The 19,005-nt window shown below is 42.8% G+C and overlaps 1 protein-coding gene and 1 non-coding gene across 3 annotated transcripts in view; one reads left to right on the top strand and one right to left on the bottom strand.

The window, feature by feature from the left end:
• The window catches only part of aspm (assembly factor for spindle microtubules), a 62,242-nt gene extending 44,392 nt beyond the window's left edge, over positions 1 to 17,850 (bottom strand). The window contains exons 1-11 of one of the 2 annotated variants that reach the window (XM_030371821.1): positions 17,431 to 17,850; positions 15,373 to 15,516; positions 14,573 to 15,166; positions 13,786 to 13,984; positions 13,434 to 13,496; positions 12,047 to 12,148; positions 7,230 to 7,376; positions 5,878 to 6,117; positions 5,455 to 5,522; positions 4,602 to 4,743; positions 4,319 to 4,449 (exon numbers count right to left, since the gene is read on the bottom strand). In XM_030371821.1, the coding sequence (XP_030227681.1) occupies positions 4,319 to 4,449; positions 4,602 to 4,743; positions 5,455 to 5,522; positions 5,878 to 6,117; positions 7,230 to 7,376; positions 12,047 to 12,148; positions 13,434 to 13,496; positions 13,786 to 13,984; positions 14,573 to 15,166; positions 15,373 to 15,516; positions 17,431 to 17,697 (2,097 nt within the window). In that variant the 5' untranslated portion in view covers positions 17,698 to 17,850. Of the gene's footprint in view, positions 1 to 4,318; positions 4,450 to 4,601; positions 4,744 to 5,454; positions 5,523 to 5,877; positions 6,118 to 7,229; positions 7,377 to 12,046; positions 12,149 to 13,433; positions 13,497 to 13,785; positions 15,167 to 15,372; positions 15,517 to 17,430 lie in introns of both variants that reach the window. The other variant, XM_030371820.1, reaches the window with a different exon arrangement.
• On the top strand, positions 777 to 895 carry LOC115556422 (5S ribosomal RNA). The gene has a single exon (XR_003979005.1). It is a non-coding gene; the product is annotated as a 5S ribosomal RNA (ribosomal RNA).
• Positions 17,851 to 19,005: the final 1,155 nt, after the last annotated feature.

The following is a 19,005-nucleotide window of genomic DNA, read 5'->3' as shown; positions in this document are numbered from 1 at the left end:
GCAAGCTGCTCAGGGCCACACCCCCACCCACCTCCTTGACCCGCCTCGCTCCTCCTCATTTGCATTATAGCTACAGACACCAAAACAGCGCATTTGGGGGAAGCTCAATGTGCGACTGGCTCGGAATGGCTGTAACTCTGCACCACGGCTGAAATTTCGGGAACGTCTTTGAATACTGTGATAGTTGCCCACTAATACCTATATTAAAGAATACATAAAATAGCATGACATGGGACCTTTAAAGCATTGATGCATCCAACACTATGTTTATGATTAAGTATAAGTATGATAAATTAAAGAGCCAGTGAACTCACTGTTTCAGCTGGAATTCGAAAATAACAAGACTAACAATTGCCTTTTTTTGTTGCGAGTTTTAAGAAGGAGGTATTATCCCCATGGTTACAACCAACTTTGTGATACTGCTTTACTACAGTCGCTGTGCAGGAGCATTATAATGAGTGACGGTGTAAATGAAATGCTCCACACTGTAGCGTTGTACAATACAGGGCTCCAGACTAACTTTTTTCACTAGGAGCACTGTGACCCCCAACTGAACATTTTCAGGGCACACCCAGAAATTTTAGGGGCACACACCGTATATCAACATGCCAATGTGATTTTTACATTTTTTTTTTATGTATTACTGATGAATATTTGGATAAATATGCATCAGTCGGTCGGACGCCTGAACAACGCGGATCGGACACGGGTTTTGGGATTGCGAGCGTGACTTCTCCGGTGCTGGATATAGTGTAAAAATGAATTACATGGTGGTAATTAACGGCCTTACCACCATGGACACGCCCGATCTCGTCTGATCTCGGAAGCTAAGCATAGTCGGGCCTGGTTAGTACTTGTATGGGAGACTGCCTGGGAATACCAGGTGCTGTAAGTGGTGTCAGATGGTGGCCAATCGGTGGCACTCTTCCGTCTGGCCTTAACATCAATCCCGTTGCCCCAGTGCAGTGACGGGGACACTGTGCTGTGGAAGGCGCCATCCTTCGGAGGAGACGTAAAACCGAGTTCCTGACTCACTGAGGTCATAAAATATCCCAGGGCACTTATCGCAAAGAGTAGGGGTTTCCCCGGTGTCCTGGCCCAACCAGGCTGATTCAATCTGGCCCCCTAATCATCCTCCTGTATAATTGGCTGACTCATTAATTCCCTAACTCTCCATCTCAAGCTGGTGTGTGGTGAGCGTTCTGGCGCATATTGGCTGCCGTGCATCACCCAAGTGGGTGCTACACACTGGTGGTGGTTAGTGAGGTCCCCCTTTCACTGTAAAGCGTCTTTGAGCGTCTAGAAAAGCGCTATATAAATTCAATCCATCATTATTATTATTATTATTATTATTATTATTATTATATGTTATCCAGGAGCGGAGGAGTCAACTGAAACCATCAACAGTGGATGATGTGCTTTTTTTGCACAGCAATCTAAAGCACCAGGCCAAACACCACATAGGGTAATTGTCCAGCGTTCCAACTAATGTGTCCAATTTGGGTGGGGGTCAGGAGTCTATATGAATTTATAGCGGGTCGGGCATTGATATAAATTTATAGCGGGTCGGGTGTTGAATGTAATTTGCGCTACTGTGGGAACACGGGTCGGATACAGTTTTAAGTACTGTATTTTCCGCACTATAAGGCGCACCGGAGTATAAGCCGCAGCAGCAAAATTTAATTATGTGTACATGTCATTAGGGCTGGCCCGAATCCCATTTTTCAGGCTTCGAATACTCGTTGGTTTTTCCGAGCGAATATTCGAATACTCGTTCCAGAAAAAAAACACCATCAAAAACAACATTAATAATCCCTATATACTCTCTGGAAACGATTTTGACAGTATCTGCATATTTTGTAGAAGATTTAATAGCTTTTGAACGTTAATTAGTAGGCCTAAGTAGGTTGAAAATCCTTAGTTTTTCCCTGTGAAAGCGAACAGCTGTTGTTCCGCTCAAAATCAGCTGTCCTCTGCCATCTCAGCCCTTATGGGGGCTTTTCAATTCATCCTGGAACGTGCATCTTTTCAGGGAATTTGTACAATAAATCCATAACAAATACCGAATATTGATTGTCTTATGTGTCCAAATTATATCCATTATATTGACCGGGCATACCCAAGACGCTCACGCTCTGCAGCAAGCCAGTCACAGTTGATGGCGCGGTGCTGTACAGCGAACTTAAACATACAACTAAGCTAAGCATTTCGCTAAGTATTACTTTTCCTCCCGAGATCCCGCTAATGTTGTGTTATAAAGTAAAGGGAAACAAGATATCCTTCTTCCTCCACCTCTCTCGCTTCTCTGCTTGGTGTCGCTGACGCTTATAGTTTGCCTCCCTCGCTCTGGTAACGTCACGTACATGAAAAAAAAAAAAAGAAGCACCGAATACTAATTTAAGCTTTGAATATTAATTTTCCAAACGAGTATTCGAATAATTCCCGCCAGCCCTAATTACCATATGTAAGGGTTCGTGCACAGAGGGGATTGTCGGGAAAGAGATGGCTGTCTCGCTCTCGTAATGACTGTCTTGCTCTCCTTCTGTCTCTCTGGTCGCACATGTACGACCAGATGTAAAATTCAGTCGCACACTCACATTTTGGTCGCAGTCTGGAGCCCTGAAAGAGTGGGTCCAGGAAGTCTAACCCGCACTCAGACGCCGACATTATATTAGCCGCTACTCAGAAGAAGTGTCACCATCCAAAAACACTGTGGCGCTATACTAAAAGGCTGACGCCGCAGTCAACCACTGCCTAGACAGAGCTCCACACACACCGTGCCGGTGTCACACTAAATTTGGACCGGCTGCCAAATTTGTACCGGGCGCGTCATCCATACGTAATCCATTCCAAACCTGCCTGTCAGCAGATGATCGCGTCGTCCGTTGCCGGGCAGGTTTCAAAAAACTTTTGCACTCATGTTGCCAAAGACGAAATAACATAATACAGTTAACGGATCGCTAGATAACACTTGTTTTTACTTTATATTTGTATTGTATTTAATTGTTTGATCACATTTAGCAAGTAAACAGTGTTTAAAGCGGGTTTAAAAAAACATTCGCGCTCATGTTGCCAGAGACGAAATAACATAATACAGAAAACGGATCTAGATAACACTTGTTTTTACTTTATATTTGTATTGTATTTAATTGTTTAATCAAATTTAGCAAGTAAACTGAGTGTTTAAAGCAGGTCAAGGACGAAATAGCACAATACAGATAACGGATCGCTAGATAGAAGGTTCGCGAATGTTCGTGAACCTTTCACGTCATTCGACGCGATCGTCCGTTGCCAGGCAACGGACGAAGCGATCATCTGTTGCCAGGCAGATTTGGAGTGGATTACGTATGGATGACGCGCCCGGTACAAATTTGGCAGCCGGTACAAATTTAGTGTGACACCGCCACTGCCCCTTGGTCTTGACTTCTGAGTGCTTCGGAAAAGGCACTGCATTCGTGGCAGAGTGTAGTTTTGGGGATTATCGCAAAAACATAGGATTTTACCCCTCTTTTCAAATTGGGGTCTTATTTCCCCTAAAAAAAGATAAAATGGCATTGATTACTATGTTGACGGTCATACAAGACATATAACCACGTTTAAAACAAAAAAACGGTTTTGGGTTTTGTGTTTGGCTCTTTAACAATGGTTGAACTTTCACCATTGTTTAACTTTCACTGTCTAGGATGAAATAGAGAACACCGAAATTTGTAATATTGCTCCCGTCTCTGGTATTTGGCTAATTTCCAATCGCCCCTGACTGCTTCACAATGGTTGGCTATGTGCATTCACAAACCTGTCCTTAAAACAGCCCGAAACGTTTGTTTTCATAAATGTGAAACTCATCGAGTGATTAGTGGTGTTCGTTGATGTTCCTAATGAAGTATCATAGCGAAATACAGTTTGTCGTGTTTTATTTGGCATTTTGTAAATCCATTGAAACGGAAACCGGACCGGAGACGGAAACGGAAAGGGGGTTTGGTTGTAGTCTGTTCACTCTGTTCTCCGTATCGACAGTAGCTAGGGCTAGAATCTACTAGCTCTTCGCTCTAGCCCTAGAAGGGCTAGAGCGAAAACACTTCAACCACCCCCCGCTTTCTTTTTGTTACGTTGGGTCCCTTGTTTTGTTTTATTTCTTTTGACAAAAGAGATGAAGGTCATTGTTGAGCTGACAATTAGTATCAATTACTAAGTCACTCCCTTCCTCGCCTTGAGTACAGCGTTTTTAACCAATGGGGTCCAGAGGCGCTAAAATAACTAGTTAGGTAAATCTTTATATAGGTTTAAATGCCATGTATGCTCATTGACGTGCCGGTTTTACCTTGAACTCCGCGTCCATGCAGAACAAACATGGGTCGTGCTCGATCAGACGGGACTCTTTGGCCTTGTCCAGGAAACACACAAGCAGGAGGAGCTTCTTCAGAGTGAAGCGTGACAGCACCTCCTCATGGCCTGATCCAGGAGGCACAGGATTGAAATTGTAATCAAACATCCGCTTCGCAGGGTCAAGCATCACATTCTGCCAGAGACAGAACAGTGCAGAAGGGCAAGAGTACTGCCGCACCATCTAGACTGCAAAGCCGACTAAAGCATTTGTAACTCACCGTCTTTGTACAAGTGAGGCACTTTAGCGTGTCTGAATTCGGTGGCAATGTCAGGATTCCAAAGCAACCGCGTGAGGATGAACATTGCCAGACCCAAGACGTCGCTGTTGCTCTCCAGCGGGATCAGCTCTCCAAAGATTGTCTGTATTAATTAATAAAAAAAATATATATATATATATATATATATATATATATTAGGGATCGACCGATACAGATTTTTTAGGGCCGATACGATACCGATATTTTTTCATCAGCCTTAGCCGATACGTCGATACCGATATTTAGAGCCGATATTTGGAGCCGATACTGCTTTTGCTCCCTCAATCATAAAAATTACACTGATAACAAATGTTACAAGTCTCAATTTAAAAAAAGGAACATTTATTGAACTTCAATATAAAAAACAATATTTAAAAAATAGTAAAAACAGGTGAGGTAGAACAAGTAAGAACAAGTAGATGAACAATATTTAACAAATATTAAAAACAGGTGAGGTAGAAGTAAAAAAAAAAGAAAAAAAGGCGAAAAAATATCGGCGAAAATCAGCCGCGTATCGGCCGATACCGATACACGTAAAAACGCGAATATCGGCCGATAATATCGGCCGACCGATATATCGGTCGATCCCTAATATATATATATATATATATATATATATATATATATATATTAAAATTGTGTTTTACACACAGGCAAAAAGGTTTTGAAGATAAGAACTTTATTTCATCCCATACATGGGAAATTAACATGTTACAACAACCCATGGAATCCAAAACCCTTGAACCCTACTGTCAACACTAATTCAGTTAAAAGTATGTAATAAAAAAATAAAACATATCTCAAGGAAACAAACCTCCAGTCCGATGCGTAACCAGAGGGGATTGTATGAAAGCAGCCAGTTAAGGACTTTTTGCCGTTCACCTAGAAATAGAGACAAACAAGGCATGTTTTTTGTCCTTCCTATTCATTGGATGCATAAACAGCACATATTCTCCTCTTCAAGTAGTTATTTTTCTTCTGCCATTTGGTGTTACAAAAATTTGTCATTTGTGATTGCTACTGAATAAAACCGTCCCAAATGGTGTAATTGTATGGACAGTGTGCATAAGTGTATTGACACAAAGGATTTTGCTACCAAGGCGTGGGAAAATCCATGATGAAATAGAAATATAGACATTTCACACATCCAAAAAGGTCGGAATCATGCATTATCAAAGACACCGGTGTGAGCAGCATTTATGCAGCAGGGCCAGGCTCTACCTGCCATATCTCCTACCTATATCTTTCCAAAGATGGCGGTCTTTGCGGACCAGCAGTCTCTTGGCTTCCACCTCCAACTCCAGCCTCTGGATGGCCTTGACCATGACCTCCGAGGTGAATAGCTGGCAGGCGTTGCGCCGCAGGCGGTTTAACCTGCGGCTGGCGGTATATGTGCTGAAGGACAGCTCTTCTTTGGTGGGCGCTTTGGGGACACTGTACTTGTCGTCACTCCCCATGGCAATGGATATAGCGTTCACTGGAATATAGACGGACAGATATGTACTTAAAGGTCCCATGGCATGAAAATCTCCCTTTATGGAGGTTTTCTAACATTAATATGAGTTACCCAGTGGCTAAAACTTGCGTTCGGTGTAAAACGAGCACTAGGTATCCTGCTCGCCTTAGAAATAATGGAAGCTCAGAAGTGCTGAATTGGAATGTGGCCCCATGTCATCATAAGGGGCCAAGTTACCTCCCCTTTCTTTGCCTTGCCCGCCCAGAGAATTTGGCCCGCCAATGAGACGATGAGATACCACCGTGCAAGCGCCACTTTTGTGTGGGTGTGATTACACACACTGTAACGCAAGTGTTGTACACTTCCTTGTTGTTTGGATAACTGTTCTGCTGTTGGTGTTATGGCACATAACACGTCGGTTATTTGACGTCTCTGGTATTTCCACAACGAGACTGTACTTTGGGTTACCTCAGCCATGGTTGAGAAGGAAATGGGGGATTGTTGTCAGCGTGCACGCGGTTCAGTCTACTTCAGATTGATGTGGAAGTGGAAGAACCAGAGACGTCGGAGAACCCGACGCAGTCGTTTGTGATTCATAATATCGTCTGGAGGCGCACACAGCTTTTGGCCATGATAATATATACGTCTGTAGTTTTCATTTGCATTAAAGCTACAGACACCGAAACAGTGCGTTTGGGGAAAGCTCAATGTGCGACTGGCTCGTAGTGGCTGCATTTCTGCACCACATCTGAATTTCGGGAACTGTGTCCCAAAATTGTGTTAGGGGCCCACTAATATCCATATAAAAGCATCCATAAAGTAGCATGCCATGGGACCTTTAATAAGAAACAGCGCGTTTGGGGAAAGCTCAATGTGCGACTGGCTCGTAGTGGCTGTATTTCTGCACCACGGCTGAATTTCGGGAACTGTGTCCCGAAATTGTGTTGCCCACTGTGGGCCCACTGATATCTATATAAAAGCATCCATAAAGTAGCATGCCATGGGACCTTTAATAACCGCATAAACATCATTTGGATCAACATCAGCAGAACACTCTGCCACAATTGAAAAGGTACTACACAAAGTATTATAATTTAGCTGTGGGGGTGTTCATTGACAGTAAATATGTTTACCTTTGTTGACTTCCAGGTTGACTTTAAAGTCATCCGGGGTAAGGATGTAGTTGATCCAGCAAGTGAAGCCACTTTCCTGCTTCTCGATCCACCTCTCGTCATAGAACATGTTCTTGGCTGCAAACGGCATCGGGTGTCTTGGAATGGCTGCAGAAAAAAATTGTGGTCAAGTGTGTTCATGGTAAGTTGGCAACTGTCACGAGACATACATTGCTTGAATAACAATTAAAAGAACATCCCCATCAATTCTCTTAAGTCGATAAGCATGACTTAATTCATGACTACCATGTCCAGTTTTGCTGTTGTTACGTGTTAGCTGAGGGTGAAAATGATTTAAAGGATAACTACAAAATAACCAATGTTAGGGAAATCTGTTTGTTTTGTTGCGCGTTTCCTGATATTTTTTTTATATATATATGCCGATATATCGGACTTTTAAATCACAAAATATTCGTATCGGTCTTAAAAAGTCCTATATCGGTCGGGCTCTAGTGCCTAAGCGCTGACCGCTGCCGAGGCAGTGATCCCGAGGCAGCGAGGCTGCAGCGGGAGACAACCGGTCAACAATCGCGGGCAACAATCCCTTCTCCTCCATGTCGTGGTTCAGTCCAGGGGTAGACACTAACGGTTTCCCGCTTGCCTGGGGAAACTAAAAGTAATATTTGGGCAAGTTGAGATTGATTTCTGGTTGCCCGAACGGGCAAGTGGTTTTTGGGTGGATGTTAATATAAAAGGTTATTTTAAAAACTTCAGAACAACCTTTTGTTCCAAAAAAATAAATAAAATAAAAATCACACAAAATAGATGTATTTGCAATTGATCAGCGCGCTGTCTTCTCTTCTCTCGGACAGCGAGTTAACAGACGCCATCGCTTAAGCACGAATATAGCCCCGCCTTCTGTCACTCACTTGCAGTGCGGTGTCTGGCAGTGATTCAACGGTGTTAGCTAAAGGTTAGCCAACACAGCTAGCATCTCAAGTGCAGTGCCTCCGCGACCGGTTTAGGTCAAGCCCCAAGGCACAGTGCATACATACAATCCACCAGTGCTCAGCGGCCAAGCCTGGTATTGCAGCTGTTTCAGCGGCCTGTGAACAGGTCCCTCGATTAATTTAGCCTAGAAGTAGATATCTCCGTTCACTCCAATACAAGTGGGGAACAGGAATGTGTCTCCGCAAATAATGACTGGATATCAATCAAAGGCTCATAATTATCTTTATGCCATGTACTAAAAAAATTGAAGTTTTCTCTTTTCAAAACGCCACCTCAAACGTTTTATTAGCAGTTTTATGTTATTATTTCTTGCTGGAGAAGGAGGGTTGGGCAGCTGAAAGGAGTCGTAGGGAAATAAATGTTGTTTCGGCCCAGCATTCGAGAGGGCCTAGTGCACGGCTCCGTTAACTTCTCGCGTCAGAGGTTTTTCCTTTTACTTAACATGAATGACGTTTAAGGCACTGTGTTGACTTTTTATCTCTAAAAGTGTTTTAGTGATAAAGGGATTTTTAGACTGGTTCAGGTACTGCTCCATGACTCTCACGTTCTTCTGCTTGCGATCATTGCGATTCACCGTATATTGTTCCATTTATTCAAAAGATCCAAAGACAAAGAACGGGTGCAATACGGTACCGTAATGCACCCGGTTTAATTTTTCATTTGCTTGTTTAGCTGTATATGGCAGTTAACAATGTTGGTGATTTACAATTATTTATGGGTGGTAGGCTACTCCAACCTCATTGCTGATCGATATGTTACCATTTATTTGTATATAAATTATTGATTGCATTTTTAGTAAATAGTTGAAAGGAATGTGTTTCTTAAGCAATAACATTGAACTGTATTTTTTTCTAGGACTACATAGATTTCCTACTTACTTACGTTGTGTGTGTGTTATATGGAGCAATCTTTTATATTTATGAAGTTAACTTATACTTCCATGCAGGGTTCGAGTTATGATTCCATCTTTGTGGGGGTCTCTTGAAGTGGTTGAGGGGGGAGGGGGGGGGGGGGGAAGACCGTACCGGCCTTGCGCTCAGTTTTTGACAGGGGAGGGGGGGGGGACCGTACCGGCCTTGCGCTGGTTTGTGGACGGGGGGGGGGGGGGGGGTGGACGTGCTAAAAAACAAGAATATTTCCGGTACGTCATGAACTAGGGCCTGGCTAGGCTCGCGGGATGCGGAAGCATATCTCTCCTTGATGTTGCCCTGCGCCATTGAGCAGTTTACATAGGAATGAATGGGCGCCATTTTGGAATCCGGTGTCCATTCTATAATATGTCCATGGTTTAGGTAGAGAAGGAAAATGGAGTAGTGATGGAGGAGTGCGAGTTTCATAACTTACATGCACAGCAATAGCCATCTTTTTCACGAAATTGGACCCTCACAAACTATATATTATATGAAAGCTGAGCCTCCACTTATTCCGACAGTCCAAACCATATCATTCTGTGACTAAAACTCGCAAATACAACTTAAGAAGAAACATCCCCTTTTCTATTAACAACCAAAAATTAAGTTTTACCTTTGTGATTTTCGTCCACAAAGTGGACAATAACCACCATAAACAGATAATCCGGTGTCTGGGTCAAATTTTGCAACTAAACATGGTGTTTACAATCAATGACTTGGTAAATTTCCTTCAATCAGAACACATGTTCTTCAGCGCAATCTGTTGTGTCCACTACCTCATTACACCACTAGGTGGATCTACTGTTATGTAGTGTGTTGTGGTACTAGAGAAGAAGTAGAGAACACATGTAGAGATAGGCTAGGGAGCTAGACCTACAGTACTGTGCTACGTGCTTACCTTCAATATAATTACACTTGAACGTATGTCGGTCTCCTGTTCTTATTACTACTTGCAACATAACAGAATCTAGTGGCCATATGTGTATTTGCGAGTGTTTGGCTTGACTTTGTCATTCGATTATATTTGCCCTGAACTTTAAATAGAGGTGTCAAGTGTAAAAATTGTAAGATATCTACCTTTATTTGTGTCTCATAGTAAGACAGCTCTACCAACTGATAACGACCAACTGATAATTATTTCAGGTGGAAATGTTATCTTCCACTTATGCTGTGTTCCATGGCTTTATTCACTTTAACCAAGTATTATGAATATTTCACTTGCACAACAATCTTTCTTTTGGCACCAAGATGAAATATACACCCTTGCAGATGTGGAGATATACTCTTTTTACTTTGGGTACGTTCTTTTCTGAAAAAAACTTTTCCCCTGATATCAAAAATGTTATGGAATATCGATATTTTTCCAGGGCTGAATCCGAATACTCATACTTGCATACTATATAGTATGCATTTTGTAGTACGCAAAAAATATAGCGCGTCCGAATACTCAGTATGCATTCTGTAGTACGGAAGACGTTTCCGAATGCGTACTACCGCCAAAGTAAACCACGGACTTCACTACGCTATCCCACAATGCAACAGGAGTCTAGTAACGAACGAAGAAGAGATGGCTGACTCGTCACCACCAGAAAGACGTTGTAGAAAGCGGCGAAAAAAAGAGACATTAAAAAGAGTAAAATAGTAAAGTAAGTAATTAAGTAAAAAGAGACTTAATTTAATAGCAACGATGACAAGACGGAAAACAGGTAACTTATCAAGGTAATTTTGCCGGCATCTGAGGGGAGATACGTCATCTCCAAACTTCCGGTGGAGTTTCGGCGATGTTCGGAAGCGTTCGGAGGCGATCTACGCATAGCTGTAGACCGTACTACACAGTCAAGTGTAGTATGGTCAAGTAGTAGACACTGGACAGAAATAGTATGTACTAAGTATTCGGATGCAGCCCAGGTATAGTATCGAAGTTAGAAAATCCAGTATCAACACCGACAACAGTACTAGAAACGCGATTGTGATTGTGAAACGTGAAAGTTCAAAAATACATTTTTGCTTCTACCTTGGACATTTAGTTATGCACATTTGCATAAAATCATGCAGGTCTACATATAACTGGGCGATAGCTTTAATAGGTTGCAGTGGACTGAAATTATTTCATGGCACGATGTAATCGTTCGATAAATAAGTAAACAAAGAGAAGTTTGTTATTTTTTAAGCTAACATTCAGATTTAGTCTGAGCTTGGATGAGGCCCCGTTCACACGAAGCCGATTTCAAGGCGAAACCGCAAAAGGTATTGTACGGTTCGGCCTTCCGTACACACGAAGCCGGCGAATCCGCTGACCGAAACCGCAAACTTCTGAAACCACCCTCGGAGGTGGTTTCAAATCTACCCGGTTACGTTTTGGATTCGTGTTTACGCCTGAAACCGACTGAAACCGCAAACCATGACGTCATCACCCCACCCGTCGACCACCTAGCCAATGGCTCTTAAGCCCGCGGAGTCTCAGAAATCACATGCGAGCATGCGCATAAGGGCAGCCTTTATGCACATGCTCGCCTCTTCTTCTTATTTCATTTCTTCTGGATTTCTGTACCAGAAGCAGCGCCCCTTATGGGCCTGGAATGTGTACTAGCGTTTCTACAGATTTACCCGGTTTCGCTTGGCTTCGTCTTTAGAGATACTTCGAAACCGGATAGATCGAAGCCGTAACGGTTTCGCCCGTTTCGGCTTCGTGTGAACGGGGCCTTAGTTTCCTGAGCCCCTCAAAACCAGGCCAGGTGCCTGGCAAAAAGAGGCCCGTTCACGATTCTGAATTTAATTTGGGCAAGTGAACATCACGTTCGTGCAAGTTGAACATGACCTGTACTTGCCCGATGGGCAAGTGCTTTTGAAACCTAAGTTTCAACCCCTGATGGGATATACATATAAGGAAGGAGTCATTATGATTATTGTAAATACCTGTTTGAGTTTGTTTAATGAAGGTCAACTTTGCCTGAGCCACGGCAACAACCTTTGCAGTCCTTATTGGTACAGTGCGAAAAGCCTTCAGCGACAGTGCACCTAATGAGACGGAGTGAGAAAATGCAAATCACTTGACCGTTCATGGCATGAAAAAGTGTCACAGCCTTGAGTCTGGGGTCACCGACCTTATATTGAGCTAGAAGAGATATCCATGTAATCGATCCATCTACACATATATAGCGTTACACTTAGCTTACTGTGGTGATACAATATTTAAATACATAATATAATGCATATAATAATATATATATATATAATAATAATTAAACAACCAATTAATTGAGCGAACTTCACTCATGAACACAATATAAAAAGGGCAGTGATTCCCCTATATGCGCCTTACCGCCGCTGCTGAATTTATTTTTTTTAACCAGAGGAGAGGAGAACTTCAGCTTATCTCTTTAAATTACGAATGTTATATGATTGCTCGCTACGCAAAATAATACAACATTCCATGCGCTACGGACACTGGATATGCGCTTCAAATCCAGGTCAATTCACACACTTGTGAGTAAAGCATATAAACCGAGAGGAGAGAAGAGCTCCATCTTATCTCTTTAAAAAACTAATGTTCCATTATTTTGCGCTACGGACGCTTCATATCAAGGTCAATTCACACACCTGAGTAAAGCATATAAACAAAGAGGAGAGCTCCGTCTTCTCTTTAGAAACAAATGTTATTTTGCGCTACGGACGCTTCATATCAAGGGCCAATTCACGCTGTGAGCAAAGCATAAAAGGGGAGAAACTTGGAAATAAAGTGGCAGATTCTGAGTTTACGGTTCAATTGATCATTAGTTGAGTGTAATCACAATTGAGTGTAGTAACCCAGAAAACCAGCTACAACATTAATTTCATCCAAACAAGCCGTCTTAAGCGAACGGTGAATTGCATTGGCTTCTACGAGCTGTCTGCTTTCAGCCGCGAGCTTAGGGACCGTCTGCAAAGTGCAAAACTGAAAATGACCACAATGGCAAAATTTCCATAGCGTTGCCATTATTGACTTTAGAGCCGCAAAACTTGTTCCATAGAGGTATGGCCTCTTCATGGTCCTACTACAACCTTTAGTTTTTAAAAAAATATCTCTTCTTATTTCTGAGGATTTTTTATTTAGCAACAATTTCAAAAGTGTGTCCATTATTGACTCTAGACTAGGTAAGGCTGGTAAAAAATATTGATTAATCAATGCACTGCGATTTATTTGTTCTCGATTCAATTACGATTCAGAATTTTTTTTAAATCGCTTATTTCCATAAAAAAAAAAAAAAAAAATTCACCAAGTGTAAAAGCGGTAGACACAATATACCTCGCAAGGCTGACTTACTAGTTGCTGGAACCACTGCTCTTGTGCTCTTCATGGATGACGCTGAGGTAGAGCGGACCAAAACTAAAAACACAAAAGAAATGAATCAGCCTGTATCCACAAAGTAATCAGGAACCTGTGGCGTCTTATTTGACTAGCCTTAATATCATCTCGAATCTCAGGTTGAAATTACCAACAAAAAGAAAATTGGGTGTGAGGTAGACATCAGGTTTACCTGATTGTGAAATGATCTTTGGTTGTCAGCTTAGGTACATTTACAATAACCTAGGTATATATTTAGATGCATGTCTTTAAGAAGAGGGGCAACAACAGGTTTTGTCACACATTTCAAACAAGGCCACAAACGCCTCACCTGACGAACCATGCTGGCGTTGGGGCTTCTCCACAACACGCTTCTTCTCACGCAGTGGCCTTATACTTTCCCTCGTTGTGGTAGTGACGACTCTGCTCCTCTTGACAAGGTCCGGTCTCGTCACATCCCCGACCCTCTCTTCACTCCTCAAGTACTCGTCGCTCTTCCTCTTCTTATTCTTTGCCAGGTCCAGCTGGGTCTTTGTGTGCACGGGAAACATCAAGACCTCCTTAGAAAAAGGGGGTGGTGGCGGCGACAATGGTGATGTTACTGCTGCTGCTGCTGGTGATGATCCAGCTGGGTTGGACACACTCGGCGGTAACGCTTCACTCGTTTTGGGGCAAACGGGCAAAAGGAGGAAACCAGCTGGAGAAGATGATTCTTTTAACATCAGGGGGACCGAGACAGGAGAGGAGAGTGGGCGGAAAAATGGAGGCAAAGTGCAAGGGGAAGGCGGCAAAGACGACAGAGACGTGGCGGTGAGACTGACCCTAGGATGCATGAGGGAGGAGGAAAGTTCCGGCGGGGAGGTGAAGGGAAAGATGACGGGGGTAGGGGGTCCGTGCCGCGGGCTGGTAGCTTTGTTTTTGCTGACAAAGAAAGTACACCTCTGCCCATTGCATTCTGACGGATCTGGGCTATCTGGGATCACGTTGAGCAACGGTTTCACAGGCACAAGGCCGGGACTACCACCCGCAGAATCCAGGGAATCTGAGAAAATGTCACAGCTGGAGTGTGTGATCCCCGTGTCGAGATCAGAATCGATGAGAGCCAGGGCGTCACTCACCGTCAAAGTTGGAGCCAATGGCTGCGCTTCAGGGTCAACAGATGGCTCCCTGACATTCTCACTGGCTGGTAAGGCTTCAATCACTGGGCTGCCGAGGGACTGAATATGTGGCATGAGCCTTCTGAACACCTCTGGTGTACCAACTGGTGAGAGGGTCCTGTTTAGCACCCTGGTCAAACCCGGGTGGTCAGATGTGCCCAATAAGTCCAGCAGGACAGCTGAACCATTGCTCAGATCTGCAAGTTCAGCAGCTGGATAAAGCAGCAAGACAGGAGTGTTCTCCTGGCCATGTCTGACTTGAGCCTGGTCAGACCCAGCCAAACCCTTGGGCCTCCGAGTGCCCTTAGGAGGTCGCTGGTGCTTTTGACCATCTTCAACAGATCTGGTTTCAGAGAGGGACCTCTCTCTAAGGGCTACCCCCTCATTGAACAACGTGAGGGGGTTACTGGGCTTTTCACGCTTGTAGTGTGCCTTCCGAGGCACCTGGAAGGTTTTATTTGCGGTGATCTTCAAGGTGGCATCATTGTTTTTGCATCTGGGCGTCGCTGTTAGATTTGCTGCCCTATTATTTTTGATAGAGTCCCATAAGCTTTTCTGGAAATACAAGGAGAAACCAAATATAAAAAAGGGACCACTAAAGCAATTGATGTCAAATGAATAAGCTTTGTGTGACTTGGTGGGCATGAAACGAGCTACATTTTAATCAATGACTTTGCATTAAACATCATTATTAATAACATTCGTATTATTATTACTATGATGAAGGCAAAAGCAAACAAATAGCCTATCGAAACAAATACCTTTTTTTTCTTGGTTGCTTCGGCTCTTCCCAGGAGAACAGCTTGGTGTTTAAGTACCCCATTTGCACTGAAGACGATCAGCTCTCTAATACCGCCTTCCTCTGCTGGGGTCCAAGTAATTGTGAGAGTAAAGGTGCTGTCCGGCTGCAAAAGCAAAACACAAATTCGGTATAATATACATATCATGCATCCAGAGGGGTGTTCCACGAACGGAGGTTTAACAAACAGTTAACGCTGAACTCTAGGTTGATTGACCCTGTGTTGACCAACCCAGAGTTTTCGGTTCCACAGCAGCAGGTTATGCATTAGTTCAATCAACTCGGAGTTGGTTAACACAGGGTTGTGCGCGTCCACGCCAAACTTAAAAAGACGTGATGTAAGGATCATCGAAACCCTGATCGATATGGCGAAACGGGCCGCTTATTTCAATGAAATGGAACTCCAGGTTCTCCTGGAGAGCTATGACGAGGAGAAGGACATTATCACAAGAAAAGGGAACGCTAAAACCTCTGGAACCCGGAGAACCAAAGCCTGGCAGCGGATCGCTGACCGCGTAAATGCGTTAGTTACACGTCAAAAGCATGATCCTTAATATTTGAGCCATGAATATATAAATATCCCAGTTAAGCATTCTTAAAGATCCTACCACATAACCCCTTTCTTCTAAAACAATATGTACTCCGATTGCTTCCAAGCGGTCAGAGGATCAAGTATAAAAATGAAGTATAAAAAACATAGGCCTACAAACTGGTAAGCTTTTCCCATTGGTATAAATTTAAATAAACCGTTTTTTTAAGCCAATCGTGAAAAGACCGACAGTCGGCAGACTGGATCTGGCCCTCAAATGGTCTTGACCCCGGTGGAGGAGCTGTTAATAAACATAAATTCAGGGCGCCCTGGCATGGAGGGGGTACCTGGAGGTACCTACCACCTCAGAGTCATGGGCCATACCCCACACTGGTTGAATGTAGGTTTTTGTGTTTTCTTGTATTTTAGATTTTTTGCCTTCGAAGTAACACATGCAAACCGTGTGCTTGCCACAGCGCATACTATTCCAAATGTTTCTTTTTTTGGTAACTGGGTAGAAAACCTAAAAGTGACAATTCATCCACTTCACAGATCAAGATGGATCAGTGCTTGTAATGAAGCCGCCGGCTACGATCGAACATTCTCCAGTGGATGCAAGTCCGTTAGGACTATTTTATACTTTATGTTGTAAATGCCTCTCGGCATAGTACTCAGACAATATTGCTCTTTGTATGATAGGAGGCCGATACAAATCTTGGATGGGTCATCTGAAACGACTGTGATGTGCTCAGCATCTCCAGCATTATAGCCTAGATACAACTACCATTTGGAAAAAAAAACGGAGGGCTACGCAAATAGTCTGGAGTGAACTGAGGCCAGGTCCTCGATTGGTAGTGTTGGCTATGTAAGGCTATTTTAATATATTAAAGATTTGCGCGAGAATCTATATCTCTCCACTCCAGCAAAAAGTAATCCAATATGCCAAGATGTCGAGCCGTGGTCTTATCAATCGCTCCCGGTGGATTGCACGTATAATTTGCGCTCTGATATCAGCAGTTCTCTCATCAAAAGGGCATGCCATTGTGAACACCTGAAATCTGCGGTGAACGCCGGTTGAAATACCCAAAACCGGGTTATGTTTCAAACTTAACCTGCGCAAAACCTGGTCCGACCAGGTTTGATTCAGAGCATATGTTGCTATAGCAACTAACATACCGTGATCCTTTTGGAACGGAAAACCTAGGGTTACCGAAAACCCTGTGTTAACTTACCCGGTTATGTGATAAAACCGGCTTTGTGGAACACCCCACAGGAGTTCAAACATATCTCATACCGAACACACCACGCCATAAATGGCAGTACGATTGTATCATGCCTAGGCCAGACGGAACGAGCAGCATGGTTTCGAATTCATGATTGTATTAATTCAAATAACGGGATGAGTTAAATGTGGAGTGGCCTTAGCGTCTAATACAAAAAAGCTAGTTTACATAGACATTTTTTTCAACTGTTGTTTATCTTGACACGTACCTGAATAATGAATCTATTGTGGCTAGCAGAAAATCCTTTAGTTGATGAAATTTTTTCAATTGTAACTTCCGCCACAGCGTCGTCGATGGGATTCTCAATACGAAGAAGTGATGATTTTGATGTTCCCAACTTCACGGTTCCAAAGATAACAAACGGAGCCCTTGAGAACTGAATCAAGCTCAAAACGGGTACGTCGTTTTCTTTGTTACTGTCTTCTTTCTTTATTGGACTAAATTCCAGAAGTCCCCGCTGCGACGTCTCGGTCATCTTCAAACCAAATATGATTCTCTACATAACTTTAAAACAAGTGGGAGAACATACGTTATTCACTTCATTTTAACTATCCTCAATAACGTGCAACGTGTTTCAGACGCAACTGACGTTTGAGTCACACGTTTCAATCCAAAACACGGATGCTCCAAGTTTCAAATTCGCCTTCTCATTTCTAAACCAATGGTCTTCTAGTGACGTTTCCGTATAGTCCAATGGGTGAAGGTTAAATATTTTGAAAGGCCTCCCATAAACAACCCACTGACCAATCGGATATTCACTCCATGTTTAAACTTCACCAAGGCTCGCCTCCATTTATGAACTCTAATAAGATGGATTCAACCAGATTAATATATAGTTTTATCGATATGAAAACTTGAAAAGATTGAGAACGTATTGTAAAAATACTTAGCTCGCCTTTTTGAATTGCATTCATATAGCATTTCTTTGTTCTTAAAACCCTACTGTATTTGTGTGTGTGTGTGTGTGTGTGTGTGTGTGTGTGTGTGTGTGTGTGTGTGTGTGTGCGTGTGCGTGTGTGTGCGTGTGCGCGTGCGTGTGTTGTATGACACCTCATCTAGTGGGTTACTCTCTGTAACCACTAGATGTGGCCGCCGCTGGTGTTACTATCAATAATCTTTTCACATAGGCCTAGTGTTATTTAAAGAGGAACTAAGCAACTTTTTTGGCTTAATTTACATTAACGTAACAGGTTAAAGCCCTTGGTGCAGGTTAACCGGAAGTTTTGATTAATGAGTAGTACATAAAGCACTCAAAATATGTATATAAAGTTAGAAATGTCTCCAAAATGGTGTTAAAGTCCAGTTTTTGTGGTTTTTGGTTAGTAACGGTTATTTTTTACGCAATTCGGCGATGACGTCACATAAGGTAGACGCATACTAGAACTAGCACTATAGCGTCTAACGGGGATGAGGAAGAGGTAGCAAGACCCACAGTCAACATTTATGATGGCCCACAGTGTCCATTTCCCCTTCTTTACCATTTCCCTCACTCCTGCCTTTGCCCTCCCTCCCTCTCTCCTGCACCTCAAACTTCTGCCTCATGAATGTGTGCAACTCCTCTGGGCCCATTTCTAACTCCTCAAGAAACCTTTCGGCCACCTCCAACACAGTTTTTTTTTTTACAATTTTCTTTTTATTCATCAATAAGACAAACACAAATACAAGTCATCAACAACATCGACGACCATAATTGAAAATTAAACAATAAATAAAATAAATAATAGAAAACAAAAAACAAGGAAAAGAAAAGAAAAACCTGCTGTCATGTCAATTCTGTGTCAAC

Source organism: Gadus morhua, chromosome 12 (genome assembly GCF_902167405.1).
Source record: "Gadus morhua chromosome 12, gadMor3.0, whole genome shotgun sequence".
Taxonomy (NCBI): Eukaryota; Metazoa; Chordata; class Actinopteri; order Gadiformes; family Gadidae; genus Gadus; species Gadus morhua.
The sequence above is the reverse complement of the archived record's forward strand: the minus strand, read 5'-3'. Positions and strand labels throughout refer to the sequence as shown.